General features: G+C 35.3%; 1 protein-coding gene across 1 annotated transcript in view; it reads left to right on the forward strand.

The window, feature by feature from the left end:
• The window catches only part of LOC114659384 (guanine nucleotide-binding protein G(i) subunit alpha-1), an 82290-nt gene that overhangs the window by 45989 nt on the left and 11390 nt on the right, over positions 1 to 24911 (forward strand). The window contains exons 2-5 of the mRNA XM_028811845.2: positions 17880 to 17922; positions 18006 to 18147; positions 18856 to 19013; positions 23388 to 23516. Coding sequence (XP_028667678.1) covers positions 17880 to 17922; positions 18006 to 18147; positions 18856 to 19013; positions 23388 to 23516 — 472 coding nt within the window. The remainder of the gene's footprint in view (positions 1 to 17879; positions 17923 to 18005; positions 18148 to 18855; positions 19014 to 23387; positions 23517 to 24911) is intronic.

A 24911-nucleotide genomic window follows, 5' to 3' on the forward strand; every position in this document is an offset into this window, starting at 1 on the left:
CCCTTGCTTGTTATGACTACCCCTTTAAATTGGGGGGGGTCTATTTTTCACAGCAGACATCGTTATCCTATAAAACTATTTTTCCTATAGATTAAACTTGATCAAACTGTGAACATTGTGTAGTTAAAATGTTTCACATTGTCTTTAATAAGCTTATCATGCAGTCTTCTATTGCACGTTCATCTGCTGTGCCCCTGCATCACTTCCAGCACTCCTTTCCCCATCTGACCCTTTGCTGTATAAATGTGTACCTCTATAAGCTGATTGCAGAATGAACACTATTGATAACAATGTTCAAAACGTATTCTAAAAGACTATAGAGAGTCTTTTATAGCACTTTCATATTTAATGTGCCTCTCCATCCCATCCACTGGAGGGGACATTTAATTGTCCACAGCTGAGCCTTTGTTGTTGAAATGCTCTCCCATTTACATGAATATTGGACAGCTAAAATTGAGCCAAATGTAATTGAAAGAATCCAGGAACTGTGCTGTGCCCTTTTGTTCTATCCACTAGAAAGGACACTTATTGCCCCACCTGCAGCAGAAAATGCATGCCCCATGTCTGCTGCTTACAAAGTGAACAATGGAGAGCTAAAATTCTTCAAAGTGTTTTTTAAAAGGTGTAGAAAGTTTCTTTATCACTTTCATGTCTATTGTGGCCTTCTGTCTTATTCACTGTGGGGTGGCATTCATGTCCATGGCTGGAGCAGAGCTGTAGAAATGTGTGCCCCTTGCCTTCTTTGGTTTTGCCTCAGTGTGTAGCAGCCATTGACAGTTGTGTTCTCACAATCACGGGGATAGCAGACAGACCAGTAAAGAATGTAAAGTTGCAGGAGCTTCTGTAGCACACTGGGCTAGAATCACTTGCTCAGTATAAAAATGTGGTGCTCCAGGATAACACACAGCTCTCAGGTAGACACTGAAAATTAAAAAGCAGAGAAATTTGGTGAGTATTACCAATACAGGTATTACTTTTCAGAATATTCTACTCAAAGGTACAAGTCTCACCAGCTTTAGAGATAACCTTCAATTGCATGTTCAGAACAGTGGAGGTTATAGTCAAGGAACTGGAAAGCCAGTTTGAGAATACGAGGGGTAATACACAGCAAGGAAGCTCACATGGGTCTACTGAGATAATCAGTGGCTTCTCAGTCTTCTATCATGATTCATGACCATATGATTTAACCATTTTTGGAGAAAATGAGACTGAGTCTTGTTGAAGAATGACTGTGATGTTAAGGGTGTACAAACAGATTGGAGATTGCTAAAAATTGATTAAAGACCAACTCTTAGACAAATCTTAAAACAGTTTGTGGGAAGTCTTACTGACAAAAGAACTTCATTGCACAGGTTTCCACAACATTCTACATCTTGTTGATATCATGCTTGTTGTGCCTATTTTAGCAGCTCAATGTGAGTGTGGCATTTTAGCACAGAATAGAATAAAGTCAAAAGCACGAAACTTACTCAATGTCTCAACCTTGGAGGATTTAGCCAGAGAACACAGAAGGCCCATCACTTGAGCTCTGTGTCAAACGCTGGCTCACTTCAAACAAAAGTAAAAAGACAAAATTACACTGGATGGCCCAGACGCATAGCCTGAGGAAAATACACTTTTCGTAATGACTGTGCATAGTTGGAAAGTTGCCCAAATCATCAAGACAAACATAAAAGCACAAGGGAAGGATGTATTGCACAGGAGAAGGCAAATAATTAGTCACACATATATGGAGGTAAGAGACTGAAAGATTCATATTTTACAGTTTTGATTAGTTGGCACCGAAATCAAAGCTACTGTATTGGCTCCTAATTTTTTTTTTCTTTTAGAAGCCACTGGCTCCTTGAGGTGAATGTTTTTCTGGAGGTAAAAATTAAGTTCCACCCAGAAAAAACTACCTGAGAAAATGTTGTGAAAGTGGATTAGTATATTTATTTTGATTTCCGTTCATATTTGCACAGAGTTCTTGGGTGTCATGTAATGAATTATTAATTATAATTATTACTATTATTACTTTATTAAATCTTATTTTCCATGTTTCTTTGATAAGCTTCCATTGAAGAATTTATTGGTAAATGAACGTATAGTGAGCATGCCAAAACAACTGAAGTAACAGTTAACAAAGTGGCATTTATTGATACCATTTTAACAAAGTTTTCTGCTCGCCGTCAATTACAGAGCATCAATAAAACGACAGTAATTTAGACTTCCTCCTTAATTTATATTCAATGCTTTTCTAAAATATTATAATTTGCTTCTATATGTTGCCTGTAACAACCAATGAGAGTGTTGCATCAACTGTAAACCTTCTCAGAGGTTACTTTCTTTAGTACAACATCTCTGATCTTTTGTTTATGACTGAACCTTTTGTCCGCTTATACAGTAACACTTTGCTCATCTACTGTTTATAGTAATCTGCATTTTCCAAATATTCACCCAGAAAATTATTTTTTATTTTTTGATATTCCTTCAATTTTGAGACATCTGTGAATTTCACAAGTTTAGAATCCAGGATTCTTTCTAAAGCTAGGAACATGCCAATATATGCTATATATGTTTAAATTTTTGATGGACAGGAATACCTCCTCCGTGTTACCACAAATGTATGGGACTGTAGAGATTTGGAGGTAAGAATCATCATTGTGGACTAACAGGTTTAACATGCTCACATACTAAATTTAGTCACTAGTGTTTTCTGTTTGGTAATTGTAAAACTAACCCAGCTAAAATAATTTCTAACAAAATCAAATTCCAAAAATTTTGTTATATAAGCATCACATCAAGTAGTAAATACTCTGCTCATTCAGTGTAATGACAGTGACTTGGTTGATTTTTTCCCTGCTGCAACTGTTGCTGACAATGTCTGTGTGAATTTACACTTTTTTCCCCAAATCTGACTGGATTTTCCTTGTATTTCTCAAAGATATGCAGATTAGGATAACTGATGACTTCAGATTGCTTCAGTATAAGTACATGGCGTGTTTGTGTGTGTGTGTGTGTGTGAGAGAGAGCCCTGCAACATAGAAGCACACTGTCCAAGTTTGGCTCCTGTCCTGAGTCTGGTGCTGGCAGAGTCCCCCTGTCTGCTAACTGAATAAGTGAGCTGGAAAGTGTACAGATGGAAACTGTAACTGTGTCTTTTAGATTAGGAAGATAAACACAAAAACTTTGCTGCCTTTTCTGGGTTTTGCATGGCATTTTCTTAAACAATAATCCAGCTCAAGGATCATTTTTAACTTTGCTGTTTGAGCTATGAATCACTAGCAGTTTAAAACAATTGATTGGATTGGTAATTGGTCATCCGACTAAGTATTTTAAATTCTGAAGTTGCACTGCAATACCATCATAATGAAATGACACTATAATACATTAATTTTGACAATGCCTAAATGCTTTTATAGATTTTTTTTCTTTAAAGTACAATAGGATTTTCCAGCTTTGGTTAGGTGATTTTCACTTTAATAAAAGAACAAGTGTCTGAGTTGCCATCTGGTTGCTATGTCTTCACTATCCAACAGACGACACATCACAAACATTAGCCCGTCTTTTAAAAATCCTATATCAACTGATATGGAACAGACATAGCAACGAGACAGATGCACTGCAAACTTTAATTTTGAACTCTACATTGATTATTTAGATTTCAACCCATCTTAGATTGGTAGCGCAGGTAGTAAGATTTTTACATAGATAGGGTGACTATTGCAGTTCTACTCTGAAATTCAAACTAATGGAGTAAAGTTCTTTTTTAAAAATAGAGGAGTTTCCAAACTATGTCAGAGTGGACCCTTAATTTTGGCAGTGTTCTTAATGACGAGGACTTTTTTCCAGTGTATATTTTTTTTGTTTATCCTTAAATCTAATGCTGGATGGTATACCGGTTCATACCAAAAACTGTTCATTTTTGTTACGAGATAGATTTTTCTTATACAGCAACACCGGTTTAAATAGCCTAAACAGCATTCGGAACGTGGCATAGCGGGAAGCTGTTTAACCCCCTTAAACCTTTTTCACTGCTGCACCGCTAAACACGCATGCAACGGATTACATGCGTTAGTGGAGGTATTGAACAGCAAAAATGGACAGAGAATATTCAGAAAGTGAAGCTGTAGCAGACGATAAAGTTGAACATGATGACACAGAAGAACTTTTGCCGAAAAAAGGAGCCGTGTCTGTTGTCTGGTCGGATGTGGACCATTATGTTCAAATGTGTGAATACAGTTTCTATACTACTGGATAATACTGCAAGCGAAGTTGTACTTGTTTTATTTTTTTTCAATACTGTGTAATGTACCTGGGTACTGTGTAATAGTCTGACAACATGTTGACTTTATTCTCAACATTTCTACTTTATTCTTGCCATTTATGTCTAGATTAAAGTCAACATGTTGACTTTATTTTCGTAATTTGTCATTAAAGTAGAACATCGTAAACTAAACTTCATCTTAAAATGAATATTTAATTTACTAGGTTTTCTCAAACCCCGTCATATGTAGCACATTAAATGCTTTGTGTTAAGTGTTCCCGGAGTCATGTTAATCGCTATGTGCTTCTTAAACTGACTTCCTCTTGCACTAAGAGGAGGTACAGGCAGCGATCACCACACAGAATACATTAATTTCATGATATTCCTGCTCCCTGAACATTTGGAATGCTAAGATAAATACTTGATATCATTTTCATGATGAAATGCATTAAAGCATATATTAATCATGTGTGGGCATGGTGGTGTGGAGGTTGCACTGCTGCCTCGCAGCAAAGGTGTCCCAGGTGTTCCCTGCCTTGAATTTGGTTGCTTTTCTGGTGAGTTTACTCGGCGTGCTTCAGTTTCCTTTCAGAGTCATGTAGGATGTGGGGTTTTGTTATGCTATATTAACTCTGCTAGTGAATGTTTTGCTCGTAGTCACCCAGCAATGTGCTGGCGCCCCGTTCAGGATTTGCTCCTGCCTCACACACAATGATTACTGGGATGGGTGCAACCCTGAATGGATGGCATAATCAAATATGTATAATGAAGATTTTTTTAATGTTCACAAAGAAGTTTATCGTGTGGTGATTGGTTATTTGGAGAAAGATAAAGGAAGGATAGAAACTGGGGGTTTGGTACGTCAGACAGAGACAGCATGCATGCAATAAAGAGAGCCCACTCAGAAGAACATCCATTGAATTCTGTGTTCGTGTCTCCGACCACCAGATCATGAACTCAACATTTACACAATATTTAAGTTAAACCTGTGTGATACCCATTCATACATCCAGTTTTTTTGGAGCCTCGTCACACCTGCCATAAAATTCTCTACACTGAAAGTACACCTGGGGACCCCTTACTGTGAGGGAGCAGCACTACCGCCACACTACCGTGCATGTTTAATACCTGCTTTAATGCATTTCATCATGAAAATGATATCATGTATTTATCTTAGCATTCTAAATTTTCAGAGAGCAGGAATATCATGAAGTGAATGTATTCTGTGCGGCGATCACTGCCTGCGCCTCCTCTTAGTGCAGAGGAAGTCAGTTTAAGAAGCGCGTAGCGATTAACAACTGGGTCAGGGAACACTTAACACAAGGCATTTAATGTGCTACATTAACTTATGACGGGGTTTGAGAAAATCTAGTGAATTAAACATGGATTTTAGGATGAAGTTTAGTTTACTTTAATGACAAAATAAACTATGAGAATAAAGTGGAAATGTCGACTTTAATCTCGACATAAACGGCGAGAATACAGTGGAAATGTCGACTTCAATCTCGACACAAGCGTTGAGATTAAAGTGGAAATGTCGAATAAAGTCAACATGTCAACTTTATTCTCGACAGTTTTTTTTCCTTCACTGTGTCCATATTTTTTTTTCTTCACTGTGGCTCTAATACGCTTCCGTAGGGCTATACCACAAATAGCATTATAAATGCAATTTGCGGTTTTATTATTTATGTGTATAGCTTAGCTTGAAGCAAGTTCCATATTAATGCAGTTTGCCTTAATGATGGTTCAGTTGGTAAAGATGTCATCACCAGGTTGCACTTTTATTTTATTTTTAATTGGTGAATACTGTGTAATGCTCCTGGGCTCAAAGTCTTGAAGTAATAGTATCATTACTGGAAGTTGTACTATTATTTATTTTATTGTTATCATTAGTTTAAATATTATGCAGTTTAATGATGGTAAAGTTGTTTAAAAAGTCACTTTAACATGTCAGTGGACAGAGATTGTTAACATTAACAGAAAGTGTAGTTGGTTTACAAAAAATATTTACTATTTATTCCTTTTCTAAGACATGTTCAATGCAATACAACTTTTGACAAGCAACTCTGGATATTTTACTAAGTCTTAATGCCTCTTTGGATGGTTGAAAATATGTTGTCAAAATTTTTGTTTAAGTTGTTTGCAAAATTTGTTCAATAAAAAGGTTCTATATTTTGACTACAACTGTCATGCAATGTGATTCCTTCTCTTCATTAGTGCCACCCCCTTGAAAACTATCACTTTATGGGGCCATGCAAACCTGTATTAATACTTACAGTGGAAAATTCATGGGGAAAAAAACACAGTTGAATACCGTGAAACCGGTATAATTTTGAAAATTACTGTGATATAGAATTTTGGTCATACCGCCCAGCACTACTTAAATTTTCATTGGTGATATTAAAAGATACCTTGATGAAGGACAAACAAGAAAAGCAAATCTATTGGTATATATTTTCAGGCGAGCACAGTAGGCTTATTACAGCCCCATTGATGACTATTGTAATCACAGCTGCCTCAGCATTGTAGATTCAAATTCCATACCCAGTCACTGTGTGGAGTTTAGAGTGTTAAGTCTACTTGATGTTTTTTTCTGGCCACAGTTTTTCCTCTCATACTGTCAAACGTGCCTGTTAGGCAGTTCAAAGTTGACCCGCTATACCACAGTGGGTTTTTAGAGAGTGGGCAAGGCTATGGTCTGGTGACCTATCTGGATTTGGTTGATGCCTTGAATGCAGTGTTGCTGGGGTACTCTTCAGCCTCTTAAGACCTTGGAATTGGATCAAGTGGGTTTGGGAATATCATGCAGTAAGGATCATAACCAGGAGTACAAAGCATGGCTTTCAGGATAGGGTTGTTGCATTACGTCTTGATGTTATAGATATAATGATCAATAATAGCGGCAAATAATCAAACAGCTCAGTGCTTCAAAGTGTATCACATATTGTAAATATAAAATGTCTTCAGCAGCAGTGTTCAATGGGTAGACACTACTGAACATATGATTGAGGTAACTGTCTGATAAGTTATTAAGTTAATAGATTAGCCTGGAACACAGCTTAGGAAGCCTGAAAAAGGCATTTTGTAGATGCAATGCAGTGAGTTGAGACACATTCTGTTTCTGTACTTCAAGGTTTATGGGCAGGGAAGTGAGGAATGAAATACAAGTGGGACTTCTGTGCAGAAGGTGTCAGTAAAAATATCTGAATTTCAGGAGTGGACCTTACTTTCTTTCCTTCTCTTGTTTGACACTTTAGAAGTGCCACTTAAATCCTGTTAAAGTTGTAAGTGAACAAGCGCCAGTGGGGACATCCTCGCACTAGTTATTTAAGTGGTTCTATGTTCTATTGAAGCCTTCCACGTCTGAAAGGAAGTAAAATATATTTTATACTAATATAAAAAAATGTGTGCATCCTCTGGCTCTTGCCCTTTTCATCCAGTTTGAATGATCACTTGACCCTCCCCGCATGTGTCAAATAAAACTGATGCTGAATGACTTTCTTTGGTAGTATTATGATAAGTAAATAAAAAACAACCTTTTATCTCTCACTGTCTCTTTCAAAATACTTGTTTGTATGATTTGCTACTGTGTGCTTGAGTGAATGCATCATAACTCCTCTAGTAAGCAATATAAAATTGCTTCTGTGTTGTTGTGTAGCAAATTAATTTTCCCGTATTGGCAGACACGCGTGTGTGTCTATGGCTTTTTAGCATTTTGCATTATTAAATGTCTTGCCCTAATATTTTACTAAGAATAGAATACTGTTCTTTGTGACAGCTGTAATATCCAGCATTAATTATCCAAAGATATAACAGTATCTTTGTTTGAGATCAAAAAGGAAACAAATTCTCTAAATACCATTTAATATAATGGAAGAAAGGGAATATTGAAACAACCGAGTAAGTAGGAATAATTTAATTCAGGAGCTGACAGCATTGGTCACAGCATTTTTAAAATTGGAGCTTATCATAAGCATATCTAGGGTCCTATGGAATCCGTTTTATTTCTTCACAAATTTCACTTTGTTTTTGTTTAATTCGGTTTTCACCATTTTATTTTTCCTTGATTCAGATTTTTGGGTTTTTACTTTTTTTTCTTTTTTTTTTACTGTAACAAAGTAGCAACAGCTGCAACAAAACAAACAATAATGAAATGGAACTTTACATTCCTTTTAATGAAACAGCACACTAGCACAACTGAAACTTATATTGCAGTTCCATTAATCAGGTATAGGATTGGTCAGCACAATCTCTTCCAGTGACAAGAAGGCTGCCCATCTCCTTTTCCTGGCAGGCTTCTTGAAGAAGTTCAAACTTTAGCCACATCACTATTGATGCGGTCTCACTGAGGTATTTGTAGTGCGGCCAGGTCTCTCCCACCAAACTGATGATATAACACAAGCAGGTTGAATGTACACTGTTAGGCTTAACCCTTTTTAAAACTTCCTGGTATACTTTCAGACAGTATGATGCACTGTCTGCAACCACTGCTAAAATGTCATTAAGATTCAGCTGGTTGTTTTGAAGGGACTGAAGTGCTGCCTGTGAAAAGGTAGAAAAGTTGCAGCTCTGCATAAAGATAACATTTGGCAAAAAGTACTGGTCTTCAGTACCTGTAATTGTAATTATGTAAATTATTTCTAATGATTCTTCAACCTTGAATTTTTACAGAATGAAAACGTGCATCATTACATCTGTAGCTTCATCTACTGCATATCTTAAAATAATTAATTACGAAGCGAAAGCTAACTAATCTGAAAGACTCTTAAGTCCGGGAATCAAACACAAAAAAAGAGAGACCTACTTTTAAGGGCTTATTGTATCTGCGGAGTAGCCTGTTCTTCTACCCAGGTTTGTAGGTGCCGAGTTTATAACGGAAGAGTCAAATGTGAACCTTGAGTGCCTCGTCACCACGAGGCAAAACATTTATTAAATCCAGAAACATTATTGTTAATTTTTAAAAGGGAACTCGTTAACAGCCAGTGCCATTCACTAATAACATTTTTCTACGGAAAATACTGTTAATACCGGTTAAATATTATTTAATCGGTTAAATCATTTACAGTAAATACATCATGTACAATTCGAACTGCCAACATAAAAGAATGACCATAGAGCCACATGTTTTCTCACGTATCACTATGTTGAGAACAATGTGCTCTCGGCTATCAGTGGTGTCATCAACTACAGCATAAATTTTCTTGCCACGAATCTTTCGAAGAACAGTGTCTATATATTATTCAAAGACACGAGGCAAATGAGTTTGAAGAAAACTGCTCATTTTCTGGCAGCGTGCCTCCTTGTTTACAATGCTTCATAAAGAAAGGACGCGTCTTCGTCGTTTTTTCGAATGGTATTTCTGACTCGCATGGCCACAAAGTCCTCCAAAAACTGGCATCTTGCATCTGACAGTTTTGTTGTTTCCTCTATTGTTACCTGAAGAGGAACACTTTTTGATCTTAATTTCTCCTTGTTCTTGAGATGGGGTTTAGATTTGACATGGTCATTGCAAGTATCTTTTCGTGTTCAGTCTATGGTATGCTGGCAAAGCCTGCAGAAAAGTTGTTGTCCAGATTCGTAAAAGTTTCCGGGATATTGTTGTGCCCTCATTTTTGCTTGTGTTTCTTAGTTTTTTCAATGTAGTTAGGGTATCTGATACTTCTTTCTTCTGCATTTCTGTCTCATGTACCTAGCTAATTCATATGCCTTTAATGAGAAAACATACAGGAAACACACGCACAAACAGACAGAGGCATGACTGAATTTCTACCAAGAATTGCATTTGCTTGAAAAACAACAAACTAGAAAATAGTATCTGAATGACAAAACTACAGATTATTCAATCGTTTAATTTATCAGGAAGTTTTGTAACAGTCACCCCATTCAGTCTCCCCATTTTTAAATCTAAAATTCGTTATTATGCATTAATTCCATGATTCCATCTGTGTTTTCCGCATCCGCATTCCGCATGATTTCTGAAAATACATTTTGTTGTGGACAATGTTTGATTAAAAGTCACTCATTCTATGAATGCTCTATGTATGGAAAGGGGGGGTTGTGTTAGGATAACTTACTGTATTGATTGTACTTAAAAGAAATTGTGGCTCAGGTTAGAAACTGTGCTTATTTTAATTTTTTTCAGAAATTTGTGTATTTTCCATTTGCTGGCAAATCTGTCCATAACAACTCTGTTATTTATGTGTTTTTTACAGCATGCCAAAAACATATTATTAGTTAAAATGAACCTTTTTTGTTTGTATTGGTTTTTGAATGCACTTTGACCCTTCTTGTTTGTGTAACAGCCTGCCTGGTATCTATGATCATGATTTTTTCATCAGCTTGGCTAGGCTCAGAATATGTAAATGCATAATTGGCTAGATTGATTTTCTTCCATGACATGAACAACTTACTTAAATGTAAATTAATTAAATTTAATTATTATTATATAGTTTAATAAATCAAAGTTCCACATCTTTTAAAAATGAGTATAAATGCCATATAAAACAAATAGTACAGCTTTGCTTTATGTTGAAAAATCAGAAATATCATTGAATATATTAAAAAACATTTTTGATTCAAGATAAAATTTATTGTCCTGTGTACATAGCACAGTGAAATTCCTACTTATATTTCTATCACCCACTAGTGACTGCAAGTTAATATCAACAACAGATAATGAATACAAAACCTTTTATTAAGTTTAACTTCAGACTATATATAAGAACATCCATCAGGTGCTCTTGTTCTCTGCATAAAAACATTCCCTGAATACGTTTATTGTCTAATATTATCTAGGTTAGTGTGTATTTCATACTCTATGTCCTGCACTTAAAGGAGCAGTGTGCCAATAATAGTCTGTGCCAACGTCACTCAGTGGTGCTTTGCAGTTGTTTATGAGCAGGTACTATACTAGGAGTAATGAAGTCAATGAGATCAGACTCCACTGTGCACCTATAGAAGTTACTTAACCTAGATGGAGACTTCTGATCATCCTCAGGCATCTAAGGTAGAGGTGCTTGAGCGCTATGTTAGCAATAGATGCACTATGCTCATATCAAGTTATCATTGATGGCAACTCCAAGAAGTGTAATGCTTCTGACCCTCTCCACAGGATCTGCCTTCCATTTGCTAAAGCCTATGACTGTTTCCATAAAAGAGAGATTGTTGCCCTGACAGAACTATATCAGAAGACATATTCCACCTTTTTAAGCCATCTCTTTATTGTTGGCATTCAGGCCTATGATGGTGGTATCATCAGAAAATCCATTAATTTAAATTAATCATTGCTTGGTCTCGTAATAATAGGAATGTACTGTGAGGTTCAGCATGGTACCCTGTGGGTTGATTAAGCTGAAAAATGAAAATGAGTAATGTTTTTTTGTTTTGTCAAATGCCAAGGTAACTGAATAGTTTTAAAAATATGAAATGGTATCTGAAATAATTACTTAAATGTGACTCCATGCTAAAGAGTTTTTTTTTCATTTTTTAGAAGTAGTACACATGAGAAGGTTAGAGGAATCAAAAGGTGCTGGTTTCATTTCTTCACACATTGGATAATGTAACTAAAATGAGCTAAAATTGAGAATGGCGCCGATCCCTAATACTATATTAAGCAAAAAAAAAAAAAAAAAATGACTAGAACATCTCAATGAATAATTATACAGTATTATACCCCTTAGAGTAAAGATGTAGTTTATTCCATGATGTTTATTTGGTTGGGTCGTCCTAGGATCTCATTCAGATACTTTTAAAAAGTTGCCACATCAGTGGTTCTACCTCAACTGTGTTACTTAGTAATTTGCTCCATGTTTTTAAGTAATTTTGCTTGAAGTGTTAAGTAAGGCAATCCTTCAAATTAACCTAAAACAAGCCAGATAGTCAATCAGTCTTTTTTTTTTAACCCGCTTAGTCCTTAACAGAGTTGCAGGGGGTCTGCTGGAGCCTATCTCAGCTAGAATAGGGCGTAAGGCAGGAACAAACCCCGGAGAGGATGCCAGTCCATCACAGGGCAAACACACACACACACACAACCCCCAACTACTCAACAGGGCCAATTTAGGATTGCCAATTCACCTAACCTGCATATATTTGGACTGTTTGAGGAAACCCACGCAGACGGGAGAACATGCAAACTCCATGCAGGAAGTACCTGGGATATGAATTGTGGTCTCCTTATTGTTTGCCAAACACTATTGATTCAAGTGATGATGTTAACTAAAATATGACTGCTTGCATTTTTGTATATTTTGTGATAGAAGAGGTATGTATGTAATGAAAAATGGCCTAATAAGCACCATTAAATACAGTGGTGCAATGCTGATGAGAATTGCTGCCACTTTCACTTATTGATACAAGTAACAAGTGAAAGTTGAGTAATGATCAGGATATTATGGACAAGAACCTAATTGCCTCTGCTATGATTTTGTCAGATAGATCTTTCAGCATTACAGTGTCTATAAGCACATCTTGATACCAACAAAGAATCTTTTGCCTGAAGAAAAAAATGAAGATTTTGCAAGTGTCAAGTTCTAGTCAAGTTCTAGACTTGAGCTTTAATTTGGTTTTATGAGATAGAGTGCAGCTCATACTTAAGCAAAAACCTGAAGGCATTAAGGATTAAAAAAATCTCTACATAGTTATAAGAAAGACACAACTCAATTTGTACTCTAAGCACATCAAATACTATTAGTAAATTATATGTGATCTCTTTGGCATAGCACAGAATTTGTGGAGGCCCGCCCAATAATGGAGAGGGAGACCACTACATAAAAAAGCATTTATAGTAGAACCTCAATTTAACATTTCCATATTTAGCATTTTGCACATTAAATGTTTTTTGGGATGTTGTTGACAAGAAAAGGTGTTGACTGAAGAAGCACAAGATTTTCAAATCTATCTTATCTATCTATCTGATCCAAATCTTTCTATCCTGGACATGCTTTGCCTGTACAAAATGAATTAAACAATTTTGTCAGGCAAATGCAATCTAAAATGTGCTGGCTATATCGTGCTTCGCCTTTCGCGGCTTCACTCTATCGCGGATTTTATATGTAAGCATATTTAAATATATATCGCGGATTTTTTGCTGGTTCACGGATTTCTGCGGACAATGGGTCTTATAATTTCTGGTACATGCTTCCTCAGTTGGTTTGCCCAGTTGATTTCATACAAGGGACGCTATTGGCAGATGGCTGAGAAGCTACCCAACTTACTTTTCTCTCTCTCTCTTGCGCTGACATTCTCTGATCCTGACGTAGGGGGATTGAGCAGGGGGGCTGTTCGCACACCTAGACGATACAGACACTCGTCTAAAAATGCTGAAAGATTATCTTAATGTTGCTCCCTTCTGTGCAGCTTCTTCGTGAAGCGACATGCTGCACGGTGCTTTGCATACTTAAAAGTTCAAAGGGCACGTATTGATTTTTGATTGTTTTTTTTTCTCTCTCTCTCTCTCTCTCTCTCTCTCTCTCTCTCTCTCTCTCTCTCTCTCTCTCTTTCTCTCTGCTCCTGACGGAGGGGGTGTGAGCTGCCGCCTTCAACAGCTTTGTGCCGTGGTGCTTCGCATACTTAAAAACCAAACAGCCCTATTGATTTGTTTGCTTTTCTCTTTCTTTCTGACATTCTGTGCTCCTGATGTGCACTCCTTTGAAGAGGAAGATATGTTTGCATTCTTTTAATTGTGAGACGGAACTGTCATCTCTGTCTTGTCATGGAGCACAGTTTAAACTTTTGAAAAAGAGACAAATGTTTGTTTGCAGTGTTTGAATAAAGCTCCTGTCTCTCTACAACCTCCTGTGTTTCTGTGCAAATCTGTGACCCAAGCATGACAATATAAAAATAACCATATAAACATATGGTTTCTACTTCGCAGATTTTCACCTTTCACGGGTGGTTCTGGAACGCAACCCCTGCGATGGAGGTGGGATTACTGTGTGTATATATATATATATATATATATATATATAGATATATATATATATAGATATATATATATATAGATATATATATATATAATTCTCAGTTTTTTTATTTTTAATAAATTTGCAAAAACCTCAAGTAAACTTTTTTCATGTTGTCATTATGGGGTATTGTGTGTAGAATTCTGAGGAAAAAAATTAATTTAATCCATTTTGGAATAAGGCTGTAACATAACAAAATGTGGAAAAAGTGATACGCTGTGAATACTTTTCAGATGCACTGTACATACATATACATACATACTTACATAAACACAGTTGGTATTTCCTGTTTTTTTTTTTTTTGTACGGCATTGAATAGTTTAATGGATAAAATAACTTGTATAATAAAAATTGTAGACCAAGTCTTGGGTTTTACTGATTGACCCTTAATTTGCCAAGGACATTTTAAACAGAAGACAATACATACAAAAGAAATTTTAAACCAGCAAACATTGTGGTTTTTCCATTAAATTTCTAAGTATTAGTCATGTGTTGTCTTATAAAAAGTTTTGCAAGAGAGCTGCTTTAACTAATCAGCAATTAGCCACTATAACCAAGCATGAGGATAAATATACTACCTGGGATTTCAATGTATAGTTGTATAGAAAATTGGATGTGAAGACACAACTCTTGTATTAATGTATCTTGTAATCTTGTATTTTTTTTTCTTTTAGTTATTCCATATATCACCATACCAGAATAGATTAATAATATTAAATGTAAATCCAGGCACCTTTACCATACTAGGTTCCAGACATTTCAGTGATTTGATAATTGTTTACTAAAAACATTCCTTGTAACAAGTTTGCGTTCAGCTAGGTTTGTCACCAACAGTACTCCCTGTAATCTTAAGGCATACCGATTAATTCATCAGCTTCTTTCCATCAGCTCCTACTGTAATACCTTTAATAGCCAGAAAGTTTGTACAACAGACATTTGAAACTGTATATATGATGTTACATTATTAAAATTTTCCAGAACTTCAAAAGCTTGAATGAACATCTAAATGCGGCAGACAGAGGCCATCTCTATATCCAACATATAAAGCAAAATCTCTTTTTGTTTGTCCTTTTCACACAGTTTGATTTTCAAGTCTAGGATGGGAAATTGTTACGCTAGGTTTCTCACCTTAAGTCAAGGTTTTGACATAAACAGCAGATTCAAAAGTACTCAGACCCCTTCACTTTCTGCTCATTTTTTTGTGTTCTAAATTTAATTTTAAATTGACAAATTTGCAAATTTTACCCATCAGTCTCCACTCAATAACCCCTAATGACAAAGTGAAAACATGTTTTCAGAAAATTTTGCAACTTTATTCAAAATCAAACACTGAAATATCAGGATTCAGGCTCTTTCATGTGGCACAAATTGTGATCAGGTGCATCTAATTTGCTTTAATTATCCTTGATATGTATAGACCTTGATAGGAGTCTGCCTGTGACAAACTGATTTGTTTGGACATAATTTAGAAAGGAACACACCTGTGTAGATAAGATCCCACAAATCATACTGCATCTCAGGACATAATCCAAACCATGAAGTCCAAAGAACTCACTGTAGACCTCTGCAATAAAATTGTGGTGTGTCAAATATGGTAAGGAAATTAAACCATTTCTGAAGCTTTGAATGTTCCAAGGAGCACTGTGGCCTCAATAACTTTGAAATGGCAGAAATTTGGAACCACCAGAGGTCCTAGAGCTGGACATCTGGCCAAATTGAGTAACCGTGAGAAAAAATGCCTTGGTGTGGGTCACTCTTTCAGAGCTTTAGAAGTCCTCAGCTGAGGTAGAAGAACCTGTTGGAAAGATGACCATCTCAGCAGTACCCAATCAATCGAGTGTTTATGGTAGAATGGCTAACTCCTGTTGGGAGTTTGCCAAACAGCATTTAAAGTTCTCTAAAAGCATGATGAAAAAGATTCTCTGGTCTTTTGAGACAAAAATTAAACTATATGGACTGAACTCAATGCACCATCTCTGACGAAGATTAGACATTGCTCCTCACTTGCTCCAGAGAAACATGGTGGTGGCAGCATCATGCTGTGGGGGTACTTCTAAGCAACAGAGACAAGGAGATTGGTCAGAATTGAGTGACGGATGAATGCAGAAGAAAACCTGTTTCAGAGTGAACTCAACTTAATACCGAGCCTAGAGTTTACCTTTCAGCATGACCATGACCCAAAGCACAAGACCAAGACAACACTAGATTGGCTTTGAGATAAGTGTGTAACCTGTTGGTGTGTAACCTGTTGAGACATCTGAAGATGGCAGTTTATACATGTTTCTCAACCAGCCTAATAATAGAGCTTCAAAGAGTCTGCCAGGATAGATGGAATAAACTACCCAAATCTAGATGTGCAAAGCTTCTAAAGACTTACCCAAGAAGCTGTAATTGTTGGCAAAGGGGCTTCTACAAAAAATACTGTATATAAGGGTTAAATACTTGATATGATATGAGAGCTTTCGGTTTTTGATTTTTAATAAATTAGCAAAACTTTCTCAAAACATGTTTTATGTGTCATTATTAGTGTTGGTTGTTGGGCAAAAATGCAGAAAGTGAAGAGGCCTAAATACTTTCTGAATCCACTGTAACTGCAGACCGTGCTATACACCATGGGGTGACCTGAGCAGCTGCTTATTGGAGTGTGATCAATCAACAGAGAAACAATGTCCTGCATGTTGTGATGGTTACCGTGCTTGCATTTCAACCAAGAAGTCTGAGCTTAATTCTAGCCTATTTTTCTTTAATCAAGCATTGTCCCTGGCATTTTTTTTTTCATAGCCCAAACAACACTGGAGGGGTGTTTCTCAGCAAAAACTAATGTATCATAACCATTTGCTTAATGTTCACTCATTATGTTAGTGGCATGTGAGTAATCTTTTTTTTTTTTTTCTTTCTAATATAAAATCTTTTTTTATGTCATTTTCTGTAGCTCAGGTTTGTAAATTAGAATTAGCACTTTGCAAGGTAAAAGGTGTTTTGATATCTTGCATATGGAATTTCAAATTTAGAAGCAAATCCTTGTGTGTGTGTGTGTGTTTTATTTTTATTTTTGTTAACATTTTACATGTTGATGCCACAGGAAAGTACATCCACACCTTGATGCTACTGTAAGACCTAATTTAAGACCCCTTACCCATCAATTTGATATGTGTTAGCAGGTTAGCCACCCTGGAGCACTGCTTAGTCTATGCTTACTTAGTCAATGCCAACTGATAAGGGACTAAATAAGGTGCTTAATATTACAGAACTATATTTTCTTTAATTTTTGTAATATAAGAAGAGAATTCGGTATTGCCTTTTCTTCAACTCATTACAGATATAGACCTTTGGGATTAGACCTTTATTTATTGATTATTTGGTATTTTGTACAGTGATTATAGGTAACTTCATTTGTAGCTTTACAATATTTAAAGTCTTTACTTTCAATTGATAATACAATATTCAAGTCATGTTATATTTATGTCTTAAATAGTCTGGAAACATTGTGTGTTGCTGTTTTGTCCAGGGATTTTTTTTTGCTAAAGAGTGGTTTCTATAGTTATATAAAAAGGAGATCAAATACTGTTAACTGAAATGCACTAGTTTATTTATGTTGTGTAATTAATTGTACTAGAGAGTTTATGTTATTGCCTCAGACTGGTTTTACATGTTTTTCTCACCCCCCTTTGTAGGTGCTGGAGAGTCAGGCAAAAGTACTATTGTGAAACAGATGAAGTAAGTATTCATAAGATAAAATGCATTTCATCATTTATTTAATGTTCTTCAGCTATTATAGGTTTTATTTCTTTCTGTTTTAGAATTATTCATGAAGCTGGTTATTCAGAAGAGGAATGTAAACAATATAAAGCTGTTGTTTACAGCAATACTATTCAATCAATAATTGCTATCATAAGAGCGATGGGGAGGTTGAAGATTGACTTTGGTGACTCTGCTAGAGCAGTAAGTGTTTTAAGAAAAATATTAAAATCACAACTAATGTGTGTATGGAAATTCAGAAAAATATCCATAGATAATTTTTATTTGGTGGTGTTCTGCTTTAAAACTGAAATCAAATTCACATTAATTTCCTTGTAGATCATTACTCATAGAAAAAAATCAACTTCTCTGGTAATCTACATGTTTGAGCTTGTAGTGCCAGTTGGCAATCTTGTGTAAAACATTCTCTAGTTCAGTTTTAATTTTATATAGCTTGACAGTTTGATTCTGAAAATTCAGAATGTAATATCATACTTTGTAAATAAAGTAGGGAGTTGGCCCTTGCATAATGTTTGAGCAACGATGAGCAAATTATCAAATTATTGCTAAATTAAATTAATGTTTAATGGTTTTGCCCGAATATTTTTGAAGAGTTTTTAGTATTCATTTTTAAAGATAATAGCTAGTTTTTAATATCTGTTTCTTAATAGAAGAACATGAAAGAGAATTCATCCACTAACCCTCTATTTCAGTATCATTCAGTTTGTTTCCCATTGCAGGTGTAAAAAATCTTAACCTTTACTAGCTGTTCCTAGAGTTTTTGCAGGAGTCATTTGATTTTTTTTTATGTGTTTGAGGCCATTTTGGAGGTGAATACACAGGATTATAATTGTTATGTTATTCTATGATGGAAATACTTAGTAATATGTGTTTTTTATGTTTTTCCATGAGGATGATGCACGTCAGTTATTTGTGCTTGCTGGCTCTGCTGAAGAAGGATTCATGACAGCAGAACTAGCTGGAGTAATCAAGAGATTGTGGAAGGATGCTGGAGTTCAAGCCTGCTTCAACAGGTCAAGAGAGTATCAGCTGAATGACTCTGCAGCATAGTAAGTAAAGAAGAGGGTAGTGGCATGAACTTTTAAATGGAATGTTGTTATCCAAAACAGTTCAGATTAATTGTATGTTCTTGTTTTATGGAGAATATAATAGTATGAGAAAAATAGGTTTTGAACACAGATTCATGGGCACAAAAAATTTATCTAGAATCCAAAACTCAGTTACATCATAGTGTAGTATTTCACAGAGTTTTATAATGAAGTGCTGTACATTACTAGAATGGAATAGAAAATCATTGGGACTTCAGGCTATCTTTAACAAAAAGAATTGACTCTTTTATTAAAAGAGTGTAAATAAATGGTTGTGGATGAATCCATTTGAGAAATTAAAAGTCCCAGTTTCTTATGAAATTAGACATTTTCTTTGCCTACTCAGTTATTTTGATTTTTTTTTTTTTTTACTATTTTGTATTTATGCTCTTTTATTTCAAAAAAGTAACATACTATTCAATTAATCACATAAAGTTTACAGTCTTTACATAACAAATAATTTCAAAATCAATCTAGAAAAAAACAGCTAAGAATTAATAAAAGAACAGAGAAAGAATAAAACCTAACAAAACAAAAATTCATCCGTCACCTGAGAGAAAGTGAAAGAGAGGAGAGCCAAGAGCAGAGAAAAAACATATTTTCCTCCCTATATGAATGCTTAATCTATTTTTTTTAATTACGTCTTTCTGTGTTTTAAACTTTTGAAAACATCTTCTATGTGATCATTTGATTTTTTTTTTTTTTTTTTTTTGCTGCAATTTCAAATTATATAGAACGTCAGTTTCCACTGAGTTATTATAAAAGGTGGGTTGGGATTCTTCTAATTAAGCAAGGCAAGTCTGAATGATAGTACTGTGGTATAGGCTATTGCAGTCAATTTGTCCTTATCCACTTCAAGCGCACATGAGAGCACACCAACTGCACATGCTAATAGGTTCGGAGTGAATGTGACACACAGGCTATCTGATAAGTTTTTCAAGATATTTGTCCAAAATTTTGTGAATTTGTTATATTCCCAAAACATATGGCCTAGTGATGTCCAAGCTAGGTGGCAACACTTGCAAGCAGGATGTGGCCCTGGATACCTTTTTGACAATTTCAAACAAGTGTGATCGATGAAAGAATTTTTTTAATAAGTTAAATTATTGAGTGCTTGGTGCATTCAGAGCTAGAGTGTATTCTGTGTATGGCTGACTTCCACTCCTCTTCTGAGATGACAATTACAAGATCATTTTCCTCTCAAACCCTTGGATTATTGAAAGGAAGGTTCTTTGTTGTTTTTGTATATTATTAAGTTGGTGAGTCTTCAGGACTAATCAGTATTGCCTCCAGAATGGAAATGGGTGGAAGGTGTGAAAAAGTGGCTGTTCATATGCAAGAAATGATTTTTGTTCCCCACCTCTCACTTCTTCCAGACACATTCTTCTACCTATGTATCAAATATGCATTGACATTGTTTACATTTTGTGCAGATTTACCTAACTTCCCATGTAAATCCAAACAAATGCCACTCTTTGAGAGCATGCCTTGACAAACTGAGACCAATTAAGTTTGCATGGTATTAAACTGTCAAAACTTTGAGTATATGTCCTAGTTCTTTTGATTTTCAGAATCACTTGGTGCTCTTCCCAGATATTTTTTTTTTTTTTTTTTTTGCTGTGTGAAATGAGTAAGTAGCCAGGTGGTTAAATTGAAGATTGCTGTATTTGTTTTGCATTCATTAATGAAAACATTTTAATACTTGTAGCTAGTTTTATATATTCTTCTTTTAAAAGCTCAGATGTATGTAGCCTACAATATTTAGCCTTGTACAATGGAAAACTAAGCAAAATTGGTATCACTATCCTTTAAAACAATTAAATAGTGTCATTTTTAGGTATCCTTTTTCTTATTATGACTTAATATGGTAGTGCTTTGAATATGAATAAATCATTGATTTAGGTTAAATTATATTTAAGGTGTTTAATCATTGCATAATACCCAGCTCACACAAGCAGTAATTTTCAGCGATTTGTAAAGGGAAATTAGCAGTAAATCTTTCCTCTTACTCTCAAAAACTATTTTGCACCCTCCTTTAAGTACCCCCACGTCAAATGAGACAGCTCCAATAGTTTGGCTGCACATTCTTCTCTCCACTAAAGCCATAGTTAAGAAGACATGATGGACAGCATTAGAGTATTTGTCTCCCTGCCCCAGACAAAGTGCACTCTCTTTATGTAATGTAACCACACTATCAAACAGCATACATAATGGAGAACGCACCTTATATGCTGTGTGCTAAGGTGAGGAGAAAAATATAGTGAAGCTGTCCATTTTGGTAGTGAGAACAACACCCAGTCAAACTGAAATGCAGCATAGCCATGTCAGCTGGGCAGCTTATGAAATCAGCTGAGTAATATGTCTGTCGAAAAGGCCCTAGTGAGAACACTGTCACTGCACATAATATATCCACAGCTGTTTTTTCTTCTTAAATATGTATCAATCATAATCAACATGAATCTTTGATGTCTGTGCAAGACAGTTTATTCTTATGTAAATCTACAGTATTTTTCTGGTACTTCTGTTAGTCTTTCCTATTACTATTATGACAAGTCAAGATGTTTGCCAACAAACAAGAGCTTGTTCAGTATGTCCACAGTAACACTATTGTCAAAAAAAGGTTTTTAGTCTTAAAAATCCAACAAGCAAATAGGAGAATTATAACATTTACAGATTAATATGAGAAAATGGTTGTGTTTATTAGCCTCATGTTTTTATAAAATGTTAAAGGCATTTCATTCAGCTGAGAATTTTTTTGTTAGCATATCAAATTTATCTTGTAATAATATTGATCTGTTGAATATTTTCTTTACACCATCAATGCAAAATATCTTTAGTGAACTTGAAGCAACTTTGGCTACTAGCCTAAGCCAAAACATAGGTAAGAACAGTGGTAACTGCTATTAAATGTTGACTTCTTTTTGTTATTTTGTTATCAGTTGACAGTTGATTTGTTTCTTGTATTTGTGGAAGAAGGTTACATTTTTTTTTGGATATTTAAAAAAAAAAAATACTAATTGTGATATTCAAAATAAAATCTAATTCTGTTTGTTTGGATTTCTGTGTCCTTGTTAAGTCATAAGCCAGATAGGCTAAATAAAGTCTTTTTTTGCCCTGGCTGTTGACAAAGCTCTTGCCCAGGCATTGAAATTAAAGCAAAGATTAGTTCAAATAAAACAAATTTAACAGATACATAGTCACATCATCATATGTGTGTAATTCTAGCATATAAATAAAGGTAAGTATAACCATTATGCTAAAAATAGTTTTGACTCTGTTCACCTCATGAAATTGAGGGTGAATTATTATTAAGATGCTATATACATTCTAAAAGCTCTGCTTCCCCCGTTGATTTTTTTTTTTAAACTACCGTATATACTCGCGTACAAGTTTTCCCGCAGATAAGCCAGGACTTGATTTATATCGTATAATTTCTGGTATTTTATAATGTCGGTCGTATAAGTTGAATGCGGAAAACTCACGCTATTGGTCCATGAGAAATAATGATATGCTAATGCCCACCTGAGTGAGTAACCTGTATCAGCACATGCTCCTAACCTCCCCCAATCCCAAAACCCACCGGCTCACTCTCTCTTGCACTCTCTGTCTGTCGTGCCTACATTATCACACAGTACTACCCAAACTATTTCGAAGCAACGTTTGCACTGTTTTGTGTGTGTCACACCATCATACACCTTTATCATAAGAGCATCCCTCATCTGCAATGGAGTGTTTGATCAGAAGAAATTTTGAAGCTGTTTTTAAATTGAACATTGTTGAAGTAGCGAAAGAAATCAGTAACTGCGCTGCTGCAACAGAATTCGATGTATCTGAGAAACTGATGCAAGATTGGAGGAGGCAAAAAGATGTAAAAAATAAATAAATAATTTCAGTGTTGTATTTTTGAACAGGAGTATAAGTTGTGGGCTGATTTAATGATCGATTTTATACGCGAGTATATACGGTAATCTTGGTATTAATAGCTTTTAATAACAAACAAACTTTATTTTGTATAGCATCTTTCTGTTGACACCAAGACAAAAACACCTTACAAGCATAAACAAAGTAAAACAAACATATTTCAATTTTTTTAAACCTTTGGAGCACATGACTGACTTGTATAGGATTAGACAGTGGTTAAGAGGGAGGAATTGGGTCAGAACATGAACTGTAGCAAGACTCAAAAACCATGAATGTCCAGTACTGTCACAATTGTTAAGCAATTTCATTTTACTTTGTTGTATTCAGTCACTGTGTTTTATTGGTGCTTTACTGATATAAAAGAAAATTATAAGGGACAACAATACCACAAATAACATTTTGCTTTGTTTTTAGCTATTTGAATGATTTGGATAGGATAGCACAGACCACATATATCCCAACCCAACAAGATGTCCTGAGGACTAGAGTTAAGACAACTGGCATTGTGGAAACACATTTCACTTTTAAGGACCTTCACTTCAAGTATGTTCCTATTTTAATTGATTCACTGTTTGCTTAAATTTGAGATGTTTGCTAAATAGTAACTTTCAAAAAATTTTATTTCAATATTTATGATGATTTTTTTTCATTTAGAGCACTTTTTAAATGTGTATATATATAAAATGCATTTTATTCATCGGCTTGACTTTATTCAAAAAAATGTTTTCATGTTGGGTTTAGTGAGAAATTAATTTAAATGTCCTTCCTATCATTATTATTATGTCTGTCAATAGGACTGTTTCTTTCCAAATGTTTCTTTAACCTTTTTATATTTTTCTTTTCTCTACCATTACTCTATAAACAATATATATTTGTTATATATCTACCAATATATCTGTTATACAGTACTGTGCAAAAGTTTTAGGCGGGTGTGGAAAAAATGCTTTAAACTAAGAATGCTTACACACATAGAAGTTTAGTTTATTTTTATCAATTAACAATGTCAAGTGAATGAACAGAAGTCTAAATCAAATCAGTATTTAGTATGACCACCCTTTGCATCAATTCTTTTAGGTACACCTGCACACAGTTTTTAAAAGAACTTGGCAGATAGGTTGTTCCAAACATCTTGGAGAACTAACCACAGATCTCCTGTGGAGTAGGCTGCCTCGGATCCTTCTGTCTCTTCGTGTAATCCCAGACACACTCGATGATGTTGAGATCAGAGCTCTGTGTGGACCATACCATCACTTCCAGGACTCCTTGTTCTTCTTTACGCTGAAGATGGTTCTTAATGACATTGGCTGCATGTTTGAGGTCGTTGTCCTGCTGCAGAATAAATTTGCAGCAAATCAGATGCCTCCCTGTTGGAGGCCAAGATATCTTGCAAAGTTCTGTTCGCGATTATGTTTTTTGATGGTCTTTATATAAAAAAAACATTTATATGTTACTTACATAAAGGGCACATATAATGTTGTTTACCTATATTTATTTACTTATCTTCCTAAAGCTTAAAGTCACAAGTAGACTGCAGAGCTTCCTGTGTTTGATCGACATAGGCATGCTGCCAAAGTATAATCGCAAACAGAACTTGGCACAATACCTGTAGGCCCTGCTGTTTCGTTGAAGGACCTGTGTGTGGCAGATTCAAATGATGCCATCTCTCGCCTTTATGCCTGGTGCAGCTGCGTTGTTCTTATATGTGACTGGATGCTTATTGTGGGGAGGGCTCCTGTTCTCTTTCTCAGATGTAGAACCCTCATCCTCATCTGAGCTTACCTCTGTTATACCACATCTTTATTTGAAAACTAACAGTGTCAGATCGGGGGGAGCGTGAATGTGACTAAGTGAATAAAACTGCATAATAATAATAAAAAAAAAATGCTAAGGTTTATAAGTACCATAAATTTAAACTGGGTGTTACAGACTCAAATCAAA

Source organism: Erpetoichthys calabaricus, chromosome 1 (assembly GCF_900747795.2).
Source record: "Erpetoichthys calabaricus chromosome 1, fErpCal1.3, whole genome shotgun sequence".
NCBI classification, from domain to species: Eukaryota; Metazoa; Chordata; class Cladistia; order Polypteriformes; family Polypteridae; genus Erpetoichthys; species Erpetoichthys calabaricus.